The 23,772-nt window shown below is 35.7% G+C and overlaps 1 protein-coding gene across 4 annotated transcripts in view; it reads left to right on the forward strand.

The window, feature by feature from the left end:
• Positions 1-23,772, forward strand: part of LOC150105534 (uncharacterized) — a 120,887-nt gene that overhangs the window by 16,237 nt on the left and 80,878 nt on the right. Inside the window, exon 1 of one of the 4 annotated variants that reach the window (XM_090394251.1) lies at positions 2,618-2,871. The exons of the other annotated variants lie outside the window; for them this stretch is intronic. Coding sequence (XP_090250377.1) covers positions 2,790-2,871 — 82 coding nt within the window. The 5' untranslated portion in view covers positions 2,618-2,789. Of the gene's footprint in view, positions 1-2,617; positions 2,872-23,772 lie in introns of those variants that run through there. 4 annotated transcript variants of the gene reach the window in all.

A 23,772-nucleotide genomic window follows, 5' to 3' on the forward strand; every position in this document is an offset into this window, starting at 1 on the left:
CGTGTGAACCAAGAAAAGTTTTAAAGTGAAGTAATTATCTATTACAATGTACTGATACATGCCCTAAAAGTTTGATTGAAGGAAATAAGTGTACAGAAAGTGTAAAGAGTTTCTCCTCCTCTCCTGCATCAGTGAATTTTCTCAATCATTTCACACCTGTTATGAATTTCAGGAGTTATGCCAGAGCATTATGTACTACTGCATAGCCTCGGTTTCCGTAGAAAGACTTCCGTATTGAGCCAAACACTATTTATTCCCCCCCCCCCACCCCATGCCCAAAGACAGTGTTCGGGTTTGACTTGAGTGCAATGGTTGCCAGGATCGACTACCATTTTGATTGAAGATCGGACAAAAAAAACTTGTGTCCTTTTATCAATATTTAGAGAACATCGAACCCGGAGAATGTCATAAATTCCAGGAGAAAGTGGACCGACAGCATAGCGAGGTTTGTAAATTCTATAAAGAGTTTGTGAAAATCTCTGACACCCAAATAGTTCGTAATATAGTGTAAGAGCGAGGTTATTATGTATATTGATATTGAGTCCAGTTGTGGACATAAGCAAATGATAATATCGCAATTAGTAATCGATTTTTTTTTAAATTGAAACAATATTTGAATCAAAATTTACGTATAGGCAGATATCTTTGTTTTCCAGTTTATTCATGCAACTATAATTTAAATAGATGCTCAAACTCAAACGGATAATTTGTTGATATCAGTTGAAGCTATGGTCCTACATTGCGAGACCACAACCGAAGTTTAGAGACCACAACCGCAACTTCTGTGTTTTAATATACGATAAGAGAAATCTGTATGCTGCTCGCCTGGTTCTTAGCAGCGTTTACGCGGGAAACTGTATCTGGCATTTGTGCTTAGGTACGACAAAGCTTCAGTAATATGATCAATAAAACTTTTATTTTGCTTTAAGTTGTGATAATAGGAAGCTATATATCCCACATGATGATGATCTCGAAGTTTATCTCTTAAAAAAATTCTCGATTACACAGGCAAACTCATTACTATATACAATGAGTGGATAAAATTGAAGTCACCCACTTGATTGAAGCTAGTCTTTTGAGTAATTACTTGTATTAAAATGACTTTAGGACACAGATTTGTCTCAGAATTTACACAATTTGGTGAAACACATAACTTTATGAAAACGATTTTTTAAACTACCTGCATTTGTTCTGGGTGTATTTTCCCAGTAGTACTTCTACTGGAGGCCAACATTTATTTTTGATTGAGCTTGTTTCAGAACGAAATCATTTAAACCTATCAAGATACAGTACATTAATGGTGTCACCTTTAGCTTAGATAAAAACAAGAATGGAAATTCTTGACTGCTATGAGTTACTACTACAGCGAGTTAAGAGGTGACTGATAAGTTGGTCTAGTTTTCTTTGAAGAAACTTTATCGTGATATTATTATGCAGTTCGTCGGACTATAAGTGTCAATGAATGATGACGCTTTAGCATTAATACGTGGCTGCGGGGGAAGTACATAGCGATAATTATATAGGTTATTCAGGAAATTATTTTGTTTTACGATGAGAAACCCAACCCCTCGTCTATATGTGAGTCGGAGACGGTTTTAACAAGTAAATGCTGCACTACACAGCCAACACAATGCACAATAACGAGTTTATGGAAATATATAGCGTGCGTGCGTGAGGTTCTGCCGATTGGTTATAATTTTCGAGATAGCCGGATAGCAAAAAAAAGTTTGCTGCCGTGACTTTTTTAACATCAGGCTGTAAGGAACGCTTCTTGCTATCCCATCTCTCTCTCTCTCTCTCTCTCTCTCTCTCTCTCTCTCTCTTGCTATCTCTGTGTGGAGCCTCCATAGCTCAGTCGGTTGGCTGGAAAGACCTGGGTTCGAATCCCGTCTAGAACTCGAAGAATCTTTATCAGGGCTTTTCAACTGAAGATGAATTAGCTGGTCTTAAACGGAGTGTGTGCAGCGTTTTTCCTCCCGAAAACTCGGGTTTTTCTTCCCTCAAAACAGACAAACCAGCCATTAGAAAACACACAATTAACAGCCATATTGCACTGCCCTGATAGCCTGAGTTACTTCCGCCGAAAGAAAATTTTCTGTCGTTTTAAAATTCATTCTGGATTCTAGTCATTTATATATAAAAAATTACCATTCTCTTGCTTAGTTTAATAATGAGCTTCAGGCGAAGGATTCTTCTCAGTGTTTTCTTTTATTACGATATTATTAGCATTATTAGACAGTTGAAGATGATGCATTCATTTCTGTAAAAAATAACTTTCCTGTAAAATTCTACTGTGTAGCTGTTATAAAAACATGCCTTTTTTGAATAATGAAGTGTTTTTATCAATTTCCAATTTACAGAAATATTTTTTAAATAGGTTGAGACTTTCAGATCACTCTGCGTAAGGTTGATATCACCATTTGACCCCGTTTCGCAATACTGACAGGATGTGATGGTGATTGTACCGTCTGTTCCGCGATAAATGTTTGTGCACCAGTAGAAAAGCTGCCATTTTGCTTTTATTTTTTGCGCGTTAAAAGTATTCTGTGCACATAAAATAAGCTCCTTTTTTTCAGAGGGAGAGAGCGCACATTTGTCAAATGGTGGGTATGCTTGACATTAGTGATGTATAGTTGGTTCAAGGAAAACTTCAGTAAGTGTTATTATGGAGCTGAAAAACCGTTTTATTGTCATTCCTGTCAGTTAACATAATTTCATGTCGATTTGGTTATGGCGGTGTTATGAACATATCCACACCACCTCTACAGCCATTATCATTTTATGGATAAATGGAATTTGGATCTAAGTGCGAATATGACATGTCTAGAGAACAGTTCATTTTCTATAGGAATATGTATTTCTCATTAACCTGTAAGTAATATATATATATATATTATATTAACTAAACGAAATTTTGATGAAGTCAGTTCTGAAATTAACTTCAAAAAAGATCTTTAATCTTTGTTGAAAGAAGCATGCTATTTGAAGATAATCACTATATTGTATTTCCCCATTATACCTCACATTGAACTCATTCTTGATTGCAAACCTGACATGATACATTTTTCATGGTCTGGAAAGAATACATAGTACCATGTTATGGTTCTCCAATGCAAGAAAACAACTCTGAATCTACTACTCAAAAGTTTGCTATGCCGATCTTAGAGATCGTCATGTAGATTCAAAACTGTTCTGTATATATATTCCAGTAGAAATGGTTGACAAGACAACTTCTCTATTCGATAAGTCCCGAGTGTTATCCAAAGGAATTAAATCCATCTAATCGTTTAATGTATGCTTTTTCACTTAGTTCAGTCATGCCTAACCTTTTTATTACATAGGAATGTAATTTATAAATTTTCTTTTGGACAAACGTACTCAGTTTTTGAACTGAAATTAAGCTATTATTATATCTCGTAATGTTAATGTATCTTATTTAAGTTAAAAGGTGACAAAGGGTATCTTTATCATTATTATATATTATTAATAATATGTACTCGACAAGAAATTATATTCATTTTTTATCGTTTACTCATATGTGATCAAACAATTGTTTGTAAGCGAAGTAATTATCAAAACATACACTTCCTTGTAGGACATGTATCCTATCGTATATTAAGGGAAGAGTCACTAAACAGAGCTGTTTCGACCTAAAGTGAGGTCTTAATGGTTTGAACCCGTGGAGTTACTTAAAGTTAAATCAATGCAGAAGTAATATTTTCCATATGCAATAGCAGAGAGATGAGCCCCCCCCCCCCAAGTTACGATCAAAACGGGATGGTAACACTCCCCCGTAATACAGACAACATGCACATCCAACAGGGAAGTGTACATTGTGGGGTACTAGGGCAAATGGTGTGAAGTTGTCTGCTCTATATATACAATTAGCCTATTAGTGATGTTTCTTCACATGAGAACTTTGGTTTGATCACGCTTTTGTTATTATCCTAAAAAATAAGAACAAGAATATAATTTCTTGTAAAGTACAATTTACTCTCTAACGAAGCGAAAAAGTGATACAGCAATCCCTCGATTAGTGCACCTAATGCGTTTTTTAAAACAGGCGCATTAATCAAGTATAATAACCTATGGAAAAAAGTATAATTCGTTCATAAAATTTAATTTTGTACCCTTGATTTTTTTATAAAAGAATTTGGGTATCTCAGGGCCTAGTTAAAGGAAAACTATGAAGCTGAAAGACAATAAAACATATTCAAAATATAAATCTATTATTCTGGCGGTCATTCTGTGTCTTTTTTTTTCATACAACTGCCTCTTCTGCAAATTTGCCTGCTTCACTAGGGCCAGTCTCCAAGCATTGCTACTTAAAAGTTTCGGTTGCACGAAAAATATTTTAAATGTGTTTCTGTGAAATCTCTTTGGGCTTGTCAGTGATTAAATTTTCTTCATATTCTTCAGGATGTTCCCGCTGTGCATCTAAGTTTAGCAGGTCGGAATCGCACAAGTTTCTCAGAATGAGATTTAATTAACTTAGATTAATTTGAAAAGCCTCTAAAATCATTTGCACAATGTGGGAGAATGTGCTTCCAAATGGATCGCATATTGCTAGCAGTAATTTCATTCGACTTTGCGACTTTATAACCAGGCTGAGATTTCTCTGATTTATCCAGAAAAGTTTTGGAAGGCATGCACTTCCAAAGAAAGCCAGTTTCACTGACATTAAATATTTGTTGGTCACAATAACCCTTCTTATACAATTTTCTTCAAATCTCTGGATAATTTGCGGCCACTTCCTTATCGGCACTTGCAGCTTCGCCTGTGATTAGAATATGATGTAGGCTATTTCTCAAACCACCCAACACTAACGTGGAATTCTTCTTTTCCATCATTGATAGCCCTTTCTTTCAAGGTTGCAAAGAGACTTAATGCTTTTGATTTAATAAGGTCAGTTCTTAGCAGGATCCGTTTTTGGTTACAATCTTCGATCCGTGTACAAAGAAGTCTCTCTAATTCAATCATTATAATATTGTATTCAGCAGCTTTGCTTAAAATTGCTCTTATAGTTGATTCACCCATTTTTATGTTCTTGTCTTATCTTTGCTCTGGACTCGCCTTGTTCACTGTCTTTATTATTTCAAGTTTTTCTTCCAATGAGATTACTTTTCGAATCATTTTCACACTTTCACTTTTTTGCTCACTAATTCTTTTACTCATGATGAAAGGTTGGGAAAATACTTTAAAAAATGTGAGGAAAATAATTGCAAAGGAGGTACGAGATATGATCAGGAAAATGCTATGTAATTAGGAGACTACATAAATTTTGGCGGTAAAAAATTGGAACATAGTATACATAGCGTACATGGAAGTAGTATGGTATGCCATTAAAAAGAACTTTGTAAGATGTTTTAAATCAGTAACTAAATTATTTCATTCTAGTGAGTGATTTTTTAAAATAGTTAGCCATAAAAATGTATAGACAGAAAATTTTTAAAATCTGTAACATTTATTTTTAAGATGTATATAAGGGCACTAATCGAATTTTAGAGGCGCACTAGTCGAATTTGGGTATCGAAAAAAAATAACGCACTAATCGAAAACGCACTAATCGGGGACGCATTAATCAAGGGATTACTGTATATAATTTTGCTGTTTTTATAATATAAGAAAATTAGTATTCGTTAAATGGCTATAGTGAAAAGTATTAAATTATTTGAATTAAATATAATTCAACGAAATTTTTAAAAAGTGAAATTCGTAACGCCGAACATCATCTGAAAGATGATCATTCAGAGCTGCTAATTCAGTTGGAAATCAGTGAATAAAAATATGCTTCCAATTTCTTCAGAAATAAATGCTCTGTTTTATTAAAATAAGTGGTGTTGTTACGACCAAATAAATAAATAAACTATATTAATTATTTTCTCTATTTAACGTGCTTAAAATCAATAATAGAAAAAATTAAAAAAGATAAACATAAATGGATGCATTTCAAAAAATGAAAACAGAAAGATTACCAAAACAAGCCTTAAAGTACAAGCCATTAGGAAAAAGAAAACCAGTTCCTCTTAAACGATTCAACGATGACTTCCAAGGTCGGAACAGGCCATGCTAGGCCTAAATCCTTGATATGCATGATGATGATGATGATGAACGGGCTTAAATTTCATTTTCATACAGAAAAGTGAATATAGGCAAATGTGTGTTTAAATAGTTATTTCATTTATAACATTATAACCTAACCACTTTTGCGAACGCATACGCAGTCGAAGTGTGGGGATGAAATACAGTTTTGGAAAGCTCATCTCTATAGTATGAATGCACACTTGTATTTTATTATTTATTTTCTGGAAATGCAAGATAGTTACATTGTGTGATATTGCCACAGTATTATAAAAGGAAAAAACCCTTGCATAACATACGCCGAATGTATTTCTCATAGCCTCGGTTGCTTTTGTGTGATACTTAACAAAACGTTTGTGTTTATCGTATTGAGAGAACCAGAAATAATAAACGTTTCAATGTCACAAGTTTCGAAGAGTTGTTATTTAGACTAAGAATTATTACTATTTTATAAATTTGTATGTATACTCAATGGTGATATTTAATGGTATTCGAATTATTCGAATGAGGTTTGCATTCAAATAGCTTAGCTTTGCTATGCTGACTTCAAAAATGATATTCCCCTTTTTGGTCTCTAAATTATATAACGTCTTTCTCTATTTTTACAGACTAATTTATGTTCACTGAAGGAGCAATACATATTATTTTATAAGATTATTAATAAAAGTACTGCCTTCTTTCCATCTTGCATATTAGTTTATTTGAAATCTAATTAATGTGTTGATAGGGCAGTTAATCCTATCTGCGTAGTGTATTATTTAAGAATGGTCAAGCTATGTGATCGAGATTAGGTACCGCATTGTGACACGAAAGGCTATTATTCAACTCGAATAGAGAGTGGGACCTGAGGTGTTTGTCTGCAACCTGCAGATAACGGTGATTCATAAAACATCAATCACTGAATAAAGAACAGAACAGAACAAGGCAATGCATACATACTTGACATTTAGGAGGTCTATAAATGCTTGGCAATAGAGTAAATGCATGCATAATTTATTTTTATATGTTGCTGTTCCGCTGTAATCGCTGAGGAATTTGAGGTTATATTCAGGTTAGTCTATGTTTTCAACAATATGTTAAGAAATTTGTCCACTTTTCTTAGACTTAGTTTTAGTTTTTTAGTTAGTAGTATTATATACACTAGCCTTAGAGCAAGATTCATTGAATGAATGTCCGCGCGGTTAGCGTAGTGGCTTTGCACTTCGCAACCATGTGACTGGGAAAGGAGTGTCCCATGTTCGATTCCCGTCGAAGACGTGAGGAATTTGAGGATCTTCCTCAGCCATAGACAAGTTAGCCGGTCTTGGGCACGAGCAATAGGGTTTTTTCCGCCAGTTTATCTGGCGTTTTTTATCCCGCCAGCAGACAAACCGGCCCCGTGAACACACACGGATCTACAGCCATAAATATTTAACCCCCCCCCATGAGGGGGCTCAACTCGCCCCAATAGGGACAGGGGAGAAAAAGGGAGGAAACTCCATACGAATAAATAAATTGAATGAATCTACAGTTTTCTCAATACTTCCGTTTTGTAATTAGTGTTTTAATTATTTTCTGTTTGCGTATTATTCTTGGTATTACTGTAGATTTCGTGTTTCCCCCCGGAGTCGCTAATTGTTTTCTTTGTTCTATCTAGTATTGTTAATGCATGTATGTAATACATGCAGGTAATAAACAAAAAATTGAAACAGTTACACGTTTCGATTAATATGGCGTTAGTCCGACGTGGGCATCTAATACAGCCTGTATTTTTCGAGGGAGAGACTGTCAGTGCTTGGAACTCAGCAGGAGGAATTCTACACCATTCGTCAGAGAGAAGCTGGATCAATTCGCCTTTGTTCTTTCAAGGTGGGAACTTTGCCTAAACTTTCTTCTCTCGGTTTAGCACTCTAGTAGCAAACGCCATTTTCATATAGATATAGAGGCACCATCATGATTATCATCAGTATGATGCCTGTGTATCCCGAATATCAATCAATCATATTATATTTCATGCTATAGATTAATGTTCAGTTATTAATGTTTGATATCCCCAATTATTGCTGTCTTTGCGGATTGTGTGTGTTATTGTATGTTTTTCAGTTGTACCTATTTACGATGTTAAGATAGTATGTGTCATTACGATTAAGCTGCTCTCTTAGAAATTGACGGGGATGAATATGTAATTTTACGCCACTCCCCTTCTGTTATTGGCGTTGGAAAGTCATGCAGTAAGAGTGAATGTTATTATTTCCTAATGCTTAACGGGGGGGGGGGGGTTTGATTCAGCGAAGTGCTATTTTATTATTTATTTTATGGCGAGTGATCTTTAATGATAGCGTATCGCAGTATATTGGAAACGTCTTGGGGCTTTTATTAATTGAAATATTTCAATTAATATTTCATAAAAAGACTAAAACTATGAAAATAGGCAGGAACACAGAAAACTTTAGCTGCATTCTGAATGGAGAGCCTATAGAACAATTGATATATTTCAGCTATTTAGGCACAGTTTTTTAGTGAAGATGGCAAGTTAAATCTGGAAATTGACAACAGAATAAGCAAAGCTGGAATGGTAGGAAACTTGAATAAATGTATATAAATATGAGAGAAATTAGCCAAAACACTGAACTAGTAGTATATAAGGCAGTTTTCGAACCAGATTTATGTTATGGATCTGAGACTACTAAAGATCCCCTTCCCTTCTCATCCGTCCCTTAGATTAGGTAGAATCCCCTAATAAGAGGTTTACCACGAATTAATTAAGCCTGCTCGTCACTCTTTTGCTGTATCCTTAAGAGCTAGTATTCATGACTGCAGATTCATATGTATTCACAGGACCGGTTTGCCTGTTCTGAGGGAAGAAGAACCGCGTTTTCTGTGAAAAAAAGACCCCTCTATTTCCGTATGAGGTCGGCTAACTCACCTTTAGTCGAAAGAGACAAGATAAAGTTTCCTTACGTCATGAAGGGGAATCTAACCCAGGTCTTTCAGACCAAAGGACTTCGGTCAGAAGGGCTAATCTAAGGTTGTATGCTCACTTAAACAGAATAGAATAGGAAGGGTTAACAACATGTGTTTCATGCCAAGATGGCAGGAAAAATACCCAGAGGAAGACGAAGGTGAATTGATTCATTTAAAAGTGCTTTAGAAGAACGCAATGTTAGATACAATAATTGGGATATTGACAAGTAATTGACTAATTTGAAGGAACATTATTGATAGGAAATTATTAATAATGTAAACAATCATGTAGTGCTGTCATATAATAACCGGCCACTGAATTAGAAACTTTTTATTTAATACCGCGTTAGCCCGAATTATAGCACATATGCGATTCAAGGTGCTGAATTGCATCTATGTCTACAACATACCAGGCGTTCACCAGACAATCCTTTAACTGGCTCAGATTTGACGGAAGAGAACTTTACTTCTGGACAGATACTGGCTTTGTGGTGGCCAGGGAAGATGGGAGAAGTCGCTATCACACTTGCTGAATCACTGCTGAACAATTCTTGTGCGATAGACAGTAACACTGTCGTCCATGCAACAACCGTCACCTGCTGGATATAAAATCAGCATTGTAGGATGGACTTGATTGGCAACAATGTTCAGATATTCCTTGGAGGATACCCGTTCCAGCAATATCAGAGGACCCATTCCGTACCAACAGAACATGCCCCACATCACGACATCACCTCCAGAACCTTGAGTTCTCTTTACAAGGCAAGCTTGGTTCATTGCTTCATGGCCCTCCCGCCAAACTCTCTGCCTACCGTGGACAGAGAACAAGATGTACCGTGACTCGTCGGACACCACATATAACTTTTTTTTCCAGTCTTCCAGTGCCCATTCTCGGAACACCGAGAATGGGCACTGGAAGACTGGAAAAAAAAGTGACCCTATAGAGACACTTTCCTATTCCTAACACTGCTGTAGAGACACTTTCCTATTCTTCGCAGAAACCAGTGGTTTCCATATAGGCATGTGGCTGCCAATACCGATCCTTCTGCATACAGAAGTTATTTGCCCGTACAAGCCTTCCCAGACGACGACAATCTCATTCCTGGCAGACTGTCTTAGGACCACAGTTACGCAGCTTAGAAAAGTGATGTGGGTTCTTTTTCCACTGATTAAATACCCTGGATATCTCATCTTTTGAGAAACCAATCGGCTCTGCTGTTTTGAAAACCTTTTATTGGTTTTGAAATAAAATGTTTCAAAACCTTTTATTTATTACTGACCAGCAGCATTATTAAATAATTTCCTAGGGCACGTGGTGATTCTAGTGACCATGTATTTTGCATGTACGCTGCATAAGTGACGTTTACGTAAATCTGAATAAAGGTTTCTAATTCAGTGGCCGGTATGTGTACATCCCTTCCTTGAGGATACATATCACGAATTGGATGATGGTGATGATATTTTATTAATTGGAAAGGTCTGGAGACTTTTATTAATTGAAATATTTTATTAATCTTCACCATTAATTTGATGATGAAAGCACAATTTTATCATGAAAAAGCAAACATTAAATACAGAACAATAACTACTTTTTATCGCTTAAAGTGCATAAAAACTTTAGTAATACCTGATAACTTTTAGCTAAGTCTTTCTGAAATTTTGTTTCTGAAATAAGCCCGATTTGATTTAATTTAATATCAGAATAACTCAGTATGAAGTACCGCTGAGAAGAAAAATGTTTTTCTTCTCAGTGGGCTAACCTGAGAAGTGTGCTAACTCTAAGAATTGGTTGTTGCCTGTCACTGCCTAGAACCGAATTTCGATATGATGGTATTTTGCCTACCGCTGAGTGGCTTACGTTCGACACGTTCGATCATTCAGTGATCTTCCACTGAAGGTGAAATCGCCAATACAAAACTTGGATTTTAGAAAAATCAAAAATTTAAGGAAGGAAAATCAAAAATGTTCTGAATGATTGATGATATTTTAAACTCTATAGAGAAAACAAACAATTTGAGAGAATAAGACAGCGATATTTTAACTTAATAAATAACTTCCTTTTAACTCGTAGACGTTTTTTTTTATTAACACTACATGTATTTCTCCCACATGTTTCTCTGTCTGTATGGCTGACAGCATCTTCAGAAAGTTATTTAACTATTTATGTTAAAAAACAACAAAAATTAAACGTTTCCCAAAAGTCGTTATCTCTATAAAAAACACTAATAGTTTAATAACGTATATTATCAGGCATGTTATATGCACTCTCTACATTGTGTAAACTCCGTGGTTGTTGGCATAGGAGAGGTCTTGAAGTTATACATATTTAATTAATGATTTCCAAATGTTGTGACTTGGTTTCTGTTTAGTGTGCCTTTTGATGATTGACCTCGGAAGACTCGTTGAACAATCTGTCGAAGTAATTTTGTTGTAAGTAAGACATAGAGGATGCTTTCCAGTTTACCGTATGACGTTCTTTAAGGATGTGCACTGCGAAGTCCGCTGGTTTGAAGGCTGTTCTGATGTTGGCGCTTTAATATTTGGGATATTTTCTTGATGCATCGCCAACGTATGGTAAAGATACCGTGCTTCTGTAATTAATTCTGGGTTATTAACGGGATGCTTCAACAGAAAATAAACATTTATTTTTATTTACCTCTTTTGAGTAAGCATTTTGTAGAAACTAATTAAATAGAAGTTATTTTCCTTTAATTTCATTATTTTTGAGTATATTTAAAGCTATATTTTTAAGATTTTAATAGACCTAATTTTTGTTGAGGGTGATGGAACGTGCTTTGTCTATAGATACCTACTCGTGTGTGTTTCTTTCCTGTAAACTTCTAATGATAATCCTCCAGCGATGTTTTGGTGATAAGGATGTAAATGTCTAGGAATGGTAATTCACTGCCCTTTTCTACTTCAAGATCTTTGTGGGCGTATTTCCAAACAATAACGATATCATCGACGTATCTCCCCCAAACTTCTTCAAATTTTTCCATGTATAAATTGGCGATAAATGAGAGCCGATTGACAGACCATATATTTGGTAGTAAACGTTTCCTTTCAATATAAAGATAAACTTTTAAACATACGAATTAAGATAGTTTAAACGTTGTTTCATTATTTACAAGCATATTTGTTGAAGAATAATCAGTAGAGATCCTTGAAGACCTATTTCCTCCTGACATCACACGTTTCTTCCATAGTTGCCTCAGGTATTGAAAAATAACATGGTTTAAAAATGCTTTTCTTTGTTAATACATTCTGTTTAGAACTAATAAAGTGAATTAAATTAAATACGACTAATTAATTAATTAAAATTAAATTAGAACTAAACAAGTGAATATATGATTTATTCGGAGGCAACCTCTTTTAAGTATAAAGGTTAGGCATACTGAACACATAAAGGTCTCTTCGACTAAAATAAGTTAGGAAGGGATTAGGGTGACAGTGTTTTATCGCTCTGAAAAACAAATTTTTCATTCTGTGAAACATGCAAATTGGTCGGTACAAATAGACACAATACACATATCTTAGGCTTTGTTGCTTTGACATACCTAAACATTCAACTAAATAACTGACCAGTTCACTAAAAGCCCGTTTTGGTTACATTATAATATTTAATATATTTACCTTTGTCAATTTAAATTTCAAAACATAATGTCCAGAATAACATTAAACATAACTGCTTTATTATTTTACTTCATTTAATTAATGTATTATAAGAAAATGTTCATGAAATAAAAGTAACTTATTAATCAGAATTTCCCTCAACATTATCAAATCATAATTAAACTTATTTGTTACAGCAAGGTTGACTGTTGTGACATTTGGAGTTACAAAGTAAATTGGCTGATTTGTACAAACACATCTTCGTGGTACACTTCTTTGAACAATTGCATTTTTGGAATCCTTATCCACCAACTAAAGAAAGCTTTTTTTTAGTCGGAAAGGAAGAAATAAGTGCACTTCACGTGCACTTATTTCTTCCTTTCCGACTTCGTCGATGCTTAAAAAATTTTCTTTGCACAAGGTAAATTGGTTTCTTGTGTACAACGCTTTTAGTTTACCCAACTTAGTATCAAGTTCATAAAATTCTTCGCCTTTAATGTCAGTGATAATGGCTATTATTGATTTTGGATCCATCTTTGCTCTATCAATGTCTGGTATTTTTATTCTAACATTTTGTCCAAGAGTAGGTTTTGGAACCTAACCCAACGTAACCTGAACTGATTCCAGATCGTAGCCGCTCACACCCGTCTATACTCGCACTGTACTCGGGAGTTTACCACTTGGTGTTGGTAAATGCTGGCATTTACCGAAATGGCTTGGCAAAAGCCAAAATGGAAGCGTTTACAAGCCTTTTTCGATACTTTTTACCACATCACTATGGTAAATGCTAGGATTTACCGGTAAAACCTAGGATTTTCCAATTTTCGGGATTTTACAGTAACACATATATAAGGAAATGTTCAGAGAGAGAGAGAGAGAGAGAGAGATTGATAAAAAGTTGCTTCCTAATAGCATTCGTATATAGTGATAATTCATTAGTACAATTGAACAAAGAGCTACTTTAAAGACATTTTATATTGCAAAATACGTTTGCCCAGCCGTATGCATATTTTTTTTCTCCTCATCTTCGGATGTAGTGCCAAACGATATCTTCTCACTAGAACTACTTTCTTAAAAATACGTTTAGGATTTCTTTCGCAGCAATGAGTGATTGCCAAATTCCAGTCAACTTCATCAACATGTAGCGATGTTTTATTTTATCTTTCCCAAGGTCTTTTGCTCTTTCTTTCTCATCTTAAAAGCCGTCTTCCCTGGCCAGAATGTCAAGTGTGGTGCTGTCAAACATATTCGGATTGAGAAACTGTTCTTATTTCACTTTTAAGTTTGTATGCTATTTTCTTTTGATAACTCTTTAAAATATCGGAAATCTCTTTGGGCTCCGCCCCTACAAATCACAGGGCGACTCCTCCCCCTAAACTTTTCACTGCTTGTTATATTTCCAGGGGTGGGAAGTTCTTTGAGAAATTATGATTTTTTTCCCATGTGAAAAACACACAGGAATTGCTCCTCGTGAGAGCCTCGTTTATTAAAGTTCTTATTCTCAAACTTCCTCAGCTTAGTTGGTATCAGCAGTGCTCCTTTGTTTGAAAAGATAAGACCTAGATTCAAATCTCATCTAAAATAAAGAACCTTTATAGGTACTTTCCAATTGAAAATAAGTAACCGGTCTTATACGAAGTTGGAAGAAATTTTCCCTTCCAATTCAGTATGACTCCATGTTGGAAGTTTTTTTCCCCTTGGTTAGACTATAATAAATTTAGTTTAATCCTTTATCCAAGCGTAAGCAAACAAAGTTTACGCCTGAAGGACTGAGGCAACTCATGGTAAAGGTGGACCAAGGTCTCATCACTGCTTGTCTTAGTATCTCCCATAATGCAAAGCACATCTCCTTGCAGACATGTATAATGTTAGGCGCAGACTTTGTTTGCTTACACTTGGATAAAGGATTAAACTAAATTTATTATAGTTTAACCAAGTGGAGAAAAACTTCCAACATCTTTCTCTAAATCCAAAGTAATTGAATAATAAGGTGAGACGCCTTTTGGCAACTCGTATAAGTAATTATGATTTCTCCATTGCTTCTGCCTTAATATCACAACCTCTGGGTCTAGCTTCCACTGACGAGACCTCAATAAAGTTGGAAACCGATCTGGATAGTGCACCCCCCCCTCCCTTAATGCATAGCATTATACATGTCCGCAAGGAGATGTGCTTTGCATTATGGGAGATACTAAGACAAGGAGTGATGAGAGCTTGGGCCACCTTTACCATGAGTTGCCTCAGTCCTGAAGATACTTCAGGCGCAAACTTTGTTTGCTTACACTTGGATAAAGAATTAAATTAAATGTATTACAGTATGAGACCCGTTTTTGATCTCGTTAAAGAGACTAACCAGCCTGGTGTTGGCGAAGTGATTAGCATATCCGCTGTCTAATGAGCAGGCTGCGAGTTCGAATTCTACCATGGGTTTGGATGTTTGTAATTGTCTTTAGGCGAAGATGAATTTCATCGCTTGGTGTGAGAGTACCTCCCTGATTAATTGAAGCCTAAAGTAGCTTGAAAACAGTCCATACTTGGTCTCTATAGCAGGGTTTCCTGATTATGTAAAAAAATAAAAAATACAAAAATATATAAAATTAATAAAAATAGAAAAAAATTCTTAGCCAACCCACGGAACCAATGTACTATAAAGCTTACGACCTTTCGTGGGTGATATTGACATAAAAATAAACACACACACAATTTATCTACCTGGTCTCATAGCCTTTGTTGCTTCGGCATTAAATCTACAACAACCAATCAACCAATCTTATTCCAGTGTAGACTCCTGTATTGTCGACATGGCATGATACGTGAATGTTTTGAACTACCCTCATTTCTGACTGCCATGTAGGTATTTTCTTAGAAATTTCCGAATGATCACCATCCAGCTATCCAATTCACATGATTTGATGCTTGAACAAGAAACCATATTCTTGGATATCTTAATTAGAAAAAAATAGTAAACGCTTAACTTTCTCAGTTTTTCACAAAGCAACAAATCGGCCTTATTTACAAAGTTAACACACTCCTGGAGTCAGGAACAGTTAAAACAGTAAATCACCATGTATGTCGAAGTCATGGAGCCTTCAGAAACAATAATTCAAGTAGAAAAAGATATGCTCGATGAGGAATGGCTATAATGAGAAACATATCGAGCACAATTACACCTCTTTCCGTGAACACCTTCGCAAGATAGGACGATGGGAACTTTTGAGGTGGGAAAGAAAGTGAGTATCCTGAGGGGTACCGCGTAACTTTTTATGACGCTCTAGTTCGCCGAGTGGATAGCCTCTTCGCACTTTACAGCCTACAAGCCGTATATTCGAATCCACTGTGGTATGAATATTGTCTGCGAAGTCGTAAGGTGCTGGATAATTTCCATTGCCCTGTATGAAGTTGCTATGTTGCTTACTGAAAGCTTGAATTGCATTTGAAAAGCACCATGTTTGATCTCTAAAGGAGGATTGTTTCTGGATTCTTTCTCTGTTCATTCACTCAGCAGAACTGTATGCTGTACGTTTACAACCTTTCGTAGGTAGGACTTACTTAAAACAACGAAGTGAAATATTTAGAATTCGTATTCATTGGAGAAGCGGAACCGGTGAGAAAACAAGGGGGTAGGATGCTTAATCGAAATAGCGAATTCGCTTACTAGCATCTGCTAAATCTAATTTGGTCCCATTTGATTAAAAAACAACAAAAAAACAGAGTTTATTTTCTCATAGCCATGGCTGAACAAGGTCTGCCTTTCACATAACAGCAAAATTGCATGACAAACCCTATAACATAGCTTTTAAATTAAGTCTTCCTAAAAATTCTACAAATAATCGTTTGGCGGTTGCTATTTTCACTGAGTTCTATATTTCTTTAAGCTTTGTTTGCTTATTTTATATTTTCGAACTACCGAACTATTATCGAACAAATGTCATACAATATTAATACAATGGCAGCTTATTTGACTACGGAAACATAAATAATAATAATATTAATAATAATAATAATAATAATAATAATTCTGGATATCTTGAATCCTTTTATTTTTAAATGTTTTCTTAATTCACTTATACTCTATGAAAAAAAGGACATTGAAATACATGTATTTAAAAGAAAAAGCCATCCTTGCCATTGACTTGCAGTATATTTCCTCTGTTGTATCTCTGTAGGCTTTCGATCCAAACAATTCTACCCTCCTCATTTGTCGCATATGGGGAAAGAGTTGTATAAAACCTACCGATCCTTTTAATCATATAGACCAACCTCGTGAATTTTAAGTGAGAAAACTCAAATATTCAGTACATTATTTCTTTTTATGGCATTTCTTCTAACATCGTATATAAGAGCATCCCTTTATTACAGCTATAAATTTTACTCCATGAAGATAATTATAAGAGTTTATACATAGAATATATATTTACGAACATATTCATTATAGTTCATTTTAATTTTAACCTCACTTATAAATGTAAAATATCACCATTTTAGGCTCGTTTGTAAGCAAATACATATTGGTTTGTTCATGCCGCCCGTGTATGAATAACCAATGTTGATTAATTTAGTATTTAAGACTTCGTAGAAAAATTGTCGAGATTTTTTGTTTATTTTGTATTGTTGTTGTTGACATCAGACCGTAATAACTATCACTTTACTTGACGACAGAACGTATTCTTTCCTCCCTCAGTATTATCACGAGCTTCGCACTCAGAGAAATTACCCTTAAACGTTGTTAGTAACATTTCTCAATATCGATAACGTGCTTGCGTTGTTATTTTAAGAATACTTCCGATTTGTTACAGTTACTACGGATATTATTATTATTATTATGATTCAGGCCTCTAGAAAACACAAAGTCTATCATACCACTTCGTGAATTCATTGACCATCCGTACTCTCACCACTCTATCAAGTAATGCATTCCACTGTTCAATCACCCTCCACGCAAAGAAACCACTCCTTAACCTCTTGCTCACAACTTCCTTTCGTAACTTTCAGGGATGGCCCCCTTGTCCTCGCTCCTTCTCCCTATTCTACTAAACTAAAGAACTCCCCACTGTCAATCCTGTAACTACCTCTCAACAGTTTAAAAGTCTTACTCATATCACCTCTCCTTCTTCTATCTACCAAACTCTGCAGTCCACATTCCTTCAGCCTGTCCTCATAACCAACATTGTACAGTCCTCATACCATCTTTGTTATCGGCCTCTACACTCTTTCCATGGTTTATTTATCCCCTTCAAATCCTGGGGACCAAATTTGAGCACAATAGTCCAAGTGTGGTCTGATCAGGGCTTTATACAATGGAATGACAACTCCAACTCTTTTATCTCTGCAGGTCAGCATCCTTCTCAGTATTGAAGCAATTCTCTGGGTTACCTTTAAAATATGTTTTCCTGAATTTCAGGTTTCTATTAATCATCACTCCCAGATCCCTTGCCTCCCTGCATTTCCCGGTACAGTACAGCCTCTCATCAATGTATCCCAAACTTCAAAACTTGATATTTAGCTGTATTTAACTGATATCCCATTAAGTTTCCCATCTGTTCAGTTTAATACTAATAACCCTTCCCAGCTTCACATCAACTGCAAACAACTGATTATCCCCTTGAAATTCATTGGCAATGCCATTGATATAACGGTTAAAAAATACAGATCCCAGTACTGAGCCCTGTGGGACCTCACTTGTAATCTTCTGCCTCCTTGATAACGCTCTACATTCACAACTCTGATACCTATTAGATATCCAATCCCGAATCTAGTTCACTAACCTGACATCTAAGTCCATGTACTGCAACTTAAATATCAGCTTATCATGTTATACCCTGTCAAATACCTTTGTAAAATCCAAATAAATGGCAGAATATGCCCTTCCCTCATCAACCGCTCTTTTTACTTTATTATAAAAGGTAACCATATCACTAAAACAAGAGTGTCCCTTAACATATCTATGCTGACTCTAACAGATAATATTACTCTCATCTGCCCAAAGCTGTATGTGATCCCTCACTAATTTCTCCAAGATATTGACAACTACTGATGAAATACAGACTGGTGTATAGTTTGACACTTCCATTCTACTACCACTCCTTATGAAGTGGCATGATCTTACTCTCTTTCCACTTCCTGGGTAACTTTCCCATCGCCAGACTTTCACTGAGATGTCCGGTCAGCGGAGCTGTTAATTCTGCACATTCTCTCAAAACCACATCCAGTCTCATTGCTTTATTGCCATCCAGAGTGCTCAGTGTTTGAAACACACTTCTAAACCTCGAACCTGCCCTTTCCCTCTAGTATTAAAATCTACTTCTCCAGAATCAAAGAAAAGAAAAAAAATAAGATAACTGTTTCAGGAGGTGCACCAGCTAAAGGTTGAATGCCTCTGCTGTCTCCATAGGTCAGTCGCAAGAAATATCGCGACATCTGTTCTTCACTTTGGAAAGATCTGGAAAGACGGGTTCTTATCCCGTCTGGGATGAGAGAAGTTGATAACAGGGTTTTTCATCTGAAGGTGCGTTAGCCAGTCTCATACGACGAGAGGGAAATGTTTTTCTTCTCGCAAAGCAAGCAGTCCAGCCGGAGAGCACACACAATTAATAAATCAGCTGGAACCCTTAGTTGCCTTTTACCGTAATAATTCAAAACAACCATTTCCAACTGGAGAACGCATGTACTGTAAACATGCTCATCTCATTAATGAATACTTTTATTTATGATGTTAAAATAAGTTGGAATAAACTTGTTTTTTTTTATCCTCGTTTCCCCAAAATTTATCAGTAGTTGTCAATATCTTGGAGAAATTAGTGAGGGACCACATACAGCTTTGGGCAGATGAGAGTAATATTATCTGTTAGAGTCAGCATAGATATGTTAAGGGACGCTCTTGTTTTCGTAATAATCGCTGCCGTGGCATAGGGTTCGAAATTGAATTGTGTTGTAACATTTCCGAATTTCTTCCTTTTTCAACATTCTTTATTCCTACGTAGTAAAATAAAACTACTTGCCTCTTCAAGTATAAAAGCTTGGTAGTAGAACTGAATAAAATATTTTATTCGTAAACTAATTCATTAAAACAATAAACATTGTAATCATTATCAGTGAATGTATGCAAGTAGTAAAGGAAACAAATATATTTCAGTTTGAATTTGGATATTGTTTTGAGTGAACGAAAAAGCCGAGTTTTCGGGACCAGGAAGAATGACTATCTCCTATTGTATATTTCTTTTATTAGTGTTAAACTAGTTTTGTATATATCACTTTTCTGCTGGTATAGATCGAAGAACGACAACCTGAGATACTCAATGTTGCAGTTAATACTTTTCAGAGATTGAATAAAACATTCAAATATTTTAGCTCTCGTGGCAATTTTATGAAGATGTTTTATGGGTGTTAGAGACTTTCTTTAAATAATGTTTCACTCTTTTTCGGGGTTTTTAACTCATTGTCACTTATTAAAGAAAGGCAGTTTTGCATAACTACATCAAATTTTGTCTTTACATTTTCCAGATAAATTTAGTTTTGTTCTTGAAACTTAAATAACTGTAGATAATAATTACCATACTACCACACTATGCTTTGAAATCATAACATAAACGGGTAGACGGATTTTGTTTCTATTTAGAAATTTTTTTGTTTTCAATTTCGTGATGATATTTTATGACTTACATATATTAAAATGCCGATTTTAAATCTAACAAATTCAAACATTTTCTATTTTCATTCTTTGATATATTCTCTTCCCCTAATCCACTCCTTCTGTCATGTTTTCCAAATAACCCTTCCTTAAGGATGGCGTACGTATTTAAGGTTTAATAAAATCTTAATAAAATTTAGGCAAATAAAATTTGCCTAAATTTTATTTGCCTAAAATAAAATGCGCAAATAAAATTACGAGGATGGCATATGCTGAAAAGTTGTGATAATCACCATGAAGGAATTAAGGTAGAACCACGTAACTTGCACATTATTCTGCACAATCCTCACGAAGTGTTATGCACTTGTTACAACGCTGCGGCATCATTTGCAATCCTCTGAGGAAAAATAAAAGTTTTTCCCTTGTTGGACAAACCAGTCCTCAGTTGCAGATATGACGTCATCATCTGTGGTAAATTTTTTTTTTTCAAGTGTTTCTTTAAATTTGGTAATAGGAAATAATTAGATGGGGCCAGGTCTGGCGAATAGGGTGGTAAGGCTGACATTGAAAGCGCAAGTTGTGTAGTGTCTCACACTGCTCATGGGTTTCATGAGCAGTGTGAGCAGGTGCGTTGTCCTGCAAAAGCAACACGCCTCTGCTCAGTTTCTCGCAGCGTTTTTCCTTCAGTTCCTTCAGAGCTGTTGAATAAACTACTGCTGTAACAGCTTCACCTTATTCGATCGAGCTACTTGATTGGGATTACACTCCATATCCCAAAAGACGATGGCAAGAACATTCCTGGCTGACTTTTGGGTTCGAAACTTTTTTGGCCGTGGAGAACATTTGCGTCTCCACTCCACTGACTGTTGTTTGGTCTCTGGGTCATATTGATCTCTCTTTTGTTCGCCATTCAAACATTTGGGGACACACTTCGCTGAGAGCGTCTGTGTCCAGATGTTACCGGATAATGACCCCAACTCTTTTTCTGGATATCCTAGAGTCTTTGAAATGTTATTGGTTGGTATTCGTCTATCACAAGGATCAGGGTATGCACTGTATCGATGTTTTCAGGTGCGATCGCTGGGGAAGGTCTTCCTAACCTGGTCGCATTTGTTGTCTCAGGATGCCCAGTTTTAAACTTGGCCATCTTTTTTTTCACGGAGAAACAATTTTAGATTAAAAAAATTAAAACAATTAAAAATTAAATTTTTGTCCTTTTAACTTCACTTCGTTTTCACGAGGCAGTTGACTAACAGTTTCATTTGGTTGGAAACTAGGTCAAGCTTTAAATCCTATTTAAATCCTCGTACAATGAGAGGTATTTTAGGTTGTCTACAAACAGTTTTATGCAGAAAGGAGATAAACTGACTCGTGTGTGTGTGTGTGTGTGTGTGTGTGTGTGTGTGTGTGTGTGTGTGTGTGTGTGTGTGTGTGTGTGTGTGTGTGTGTGTGTGTGTGTGTGTGTGTGTGTGTGTGTGTGTGTGTGTGTGTGTGTGTGTGTGTGTGTGTGTGTGTGTGTGTGTGTGTGTGTGTGTGTGTGTGTGTGTGTGTGTGTGTGTGTGTGTGTGTGCGTGCGTGCGTGCGTGTGTGTGTGTGTGTGTTGTTTACAACAATTTTGCTGTTGAATTTGTAGTCCTAATTTCTTGATGGTGTCTGAATGTGTTAAATATTGTTCTAGCATTTAGAAATCTGTGCAAACTTTACTTGGTTAACTCTACAACGTATTTCTTCTTTCATTACAATACGTCGCTGTATAGCAATCGAGAAGGTCGTGTCATTTGCTCTTCTGTTGAAAAACCCTAAATTCGAATTCCACCCAGAACACAAGGAACATTTTATAAGGAATTGTTCATCTGAAAGTGAGACTTCAACTCATATGCTGGTAATATGAATATTCTTTCCCGCCACATGATATTTTCATTCAATACAGGCAGAACAACAGGAAGAACATTCGCATTCCACAAGCATTGTATGCTGGCTTCACAGTCTTTAATTGCTTAGGGCATAATTCCAACCAACTAACTCAGTTCTTCATTAAATATCTTAAAACTTAAAATGGACGAATAAAATACTGGACATAGTGTGGTGTTATATTGGATAATTATTCATAATGAAAAGGAGGGTGCAATATTCACTGCAGTTTACATGAGAGAATGCTGACATAAAGTTGGGAAACCACTGTTATGAAAAAATGCAACAGCGGTATTTTTCGTTCACTATTTTGTATGCCGTTTATGGCTGTCTTTGCCTCTGACAACCATCTTAATCAATTGTCTACCTTTTAAAGTTTCATTAGTACTTTGATAGTTAATAATTGTAACATACAAACATATTTTATAAAAATTAGTTAAGGTTTCTTTATACGAGTTTTGAGAAAAAAAATTGGATAGAATAAAGAAAAATGATGTGATGCAGAAGTAGAGTTTTCCCTTTCATAAATTTAGATATGCAGGACTAAGTGATAAACCTCCACGCTGATCCTGATAGAAGATTAGTATGAGTACTGTTTATCTGAAAGCCATACATTTTAGATACTGTATACTGTTGTTATTGTGTTGCCCATTGTACATTCTTGTAGCTTTTTTCATTAATGTACGGTGTTTTGCCTGTTGGACTATGCAGTGTAATATGGTCACTTGAGAATTGTTCGCCTCATAACCTTAATTGCATTGTTTTAAGCCAAGCAAACAACTTCTAGACTAGCTGTCTGGTCATAATCCAATTCTGAATCAGCGTTTCAAATGAAGCAGTTTGGTGATTTCTAAACTGCATTCAGAACGCCACTTAAATTTACTGGGTTTTAGAAATTACCAAAACTGCTTTGGCGAAACGGTGATTCATAATTGAAAAGCAATAGAAGGAGAAAGTCCTGTTTCTACTGTTCTACTGCTGGCTAAAACTCATCCTAGATTTTTAAATGCCTATAAAACTTCCTAGCACCACCTACGAATGTTTCTGGAACTGTGTCCTTCCACAGTACACGAAACTATCCATTTGCTGAAGTGTTAAAGACTTCAAGGTAATACCTGTAGTTCATTCCTCCTGCATAAGAAAGAGTTGTCAGGGAAGTCATAGCTAATTCTCTTTCTGCTTCAGGTCTGTGGGTTGTATATTACCATTTTCACTATCATCTCTCATCCAGTAATAGATAACTAGACGTTCCAATTTCTGCTTATTGAATTTAGATGGAGGGTAGGGGAAATTGAACCTGGAAAAAATAAATAATAAATAATAACACAACAGAAATGGATAAATATTATGCATATCAAAAAGCATAAAGCAAATCGTCCCCCCACACAATAGAAAAAGAATACTGAAAATTTTGGATCTTAAAATTTTTGAGATCCAATGTACCCGAAATTAACTTTACCATGTTGTTGCGCCTGTTAAGGGAAAATATTTTACTATGCAATGTAGCAAGAAATGTTGAACAGCTCTGTCATTTCAGTCAGAACTGAATTAGCTGACCTCGGACGCAATTGACCAGAGTCTTTCTCTTAGAAATTCAG

This window comes from Typopeltis vanoorti, chromosome 6 (genome assembly GCF_054136105.1).
Source record: "Typopeltis vanoorti isolate ZY-2024b chromosome 6, IOZ_Tvanoo_1.0, whole genome shotgun sequence".
NCBI classification, from domain to species: domain Eukaryota; kingdom Metazoa; phylum Arthropoda; class Arachnida; order Uropygi; family Thelyphonidae; genus Typopeltis; species Typopeltis vanoorti.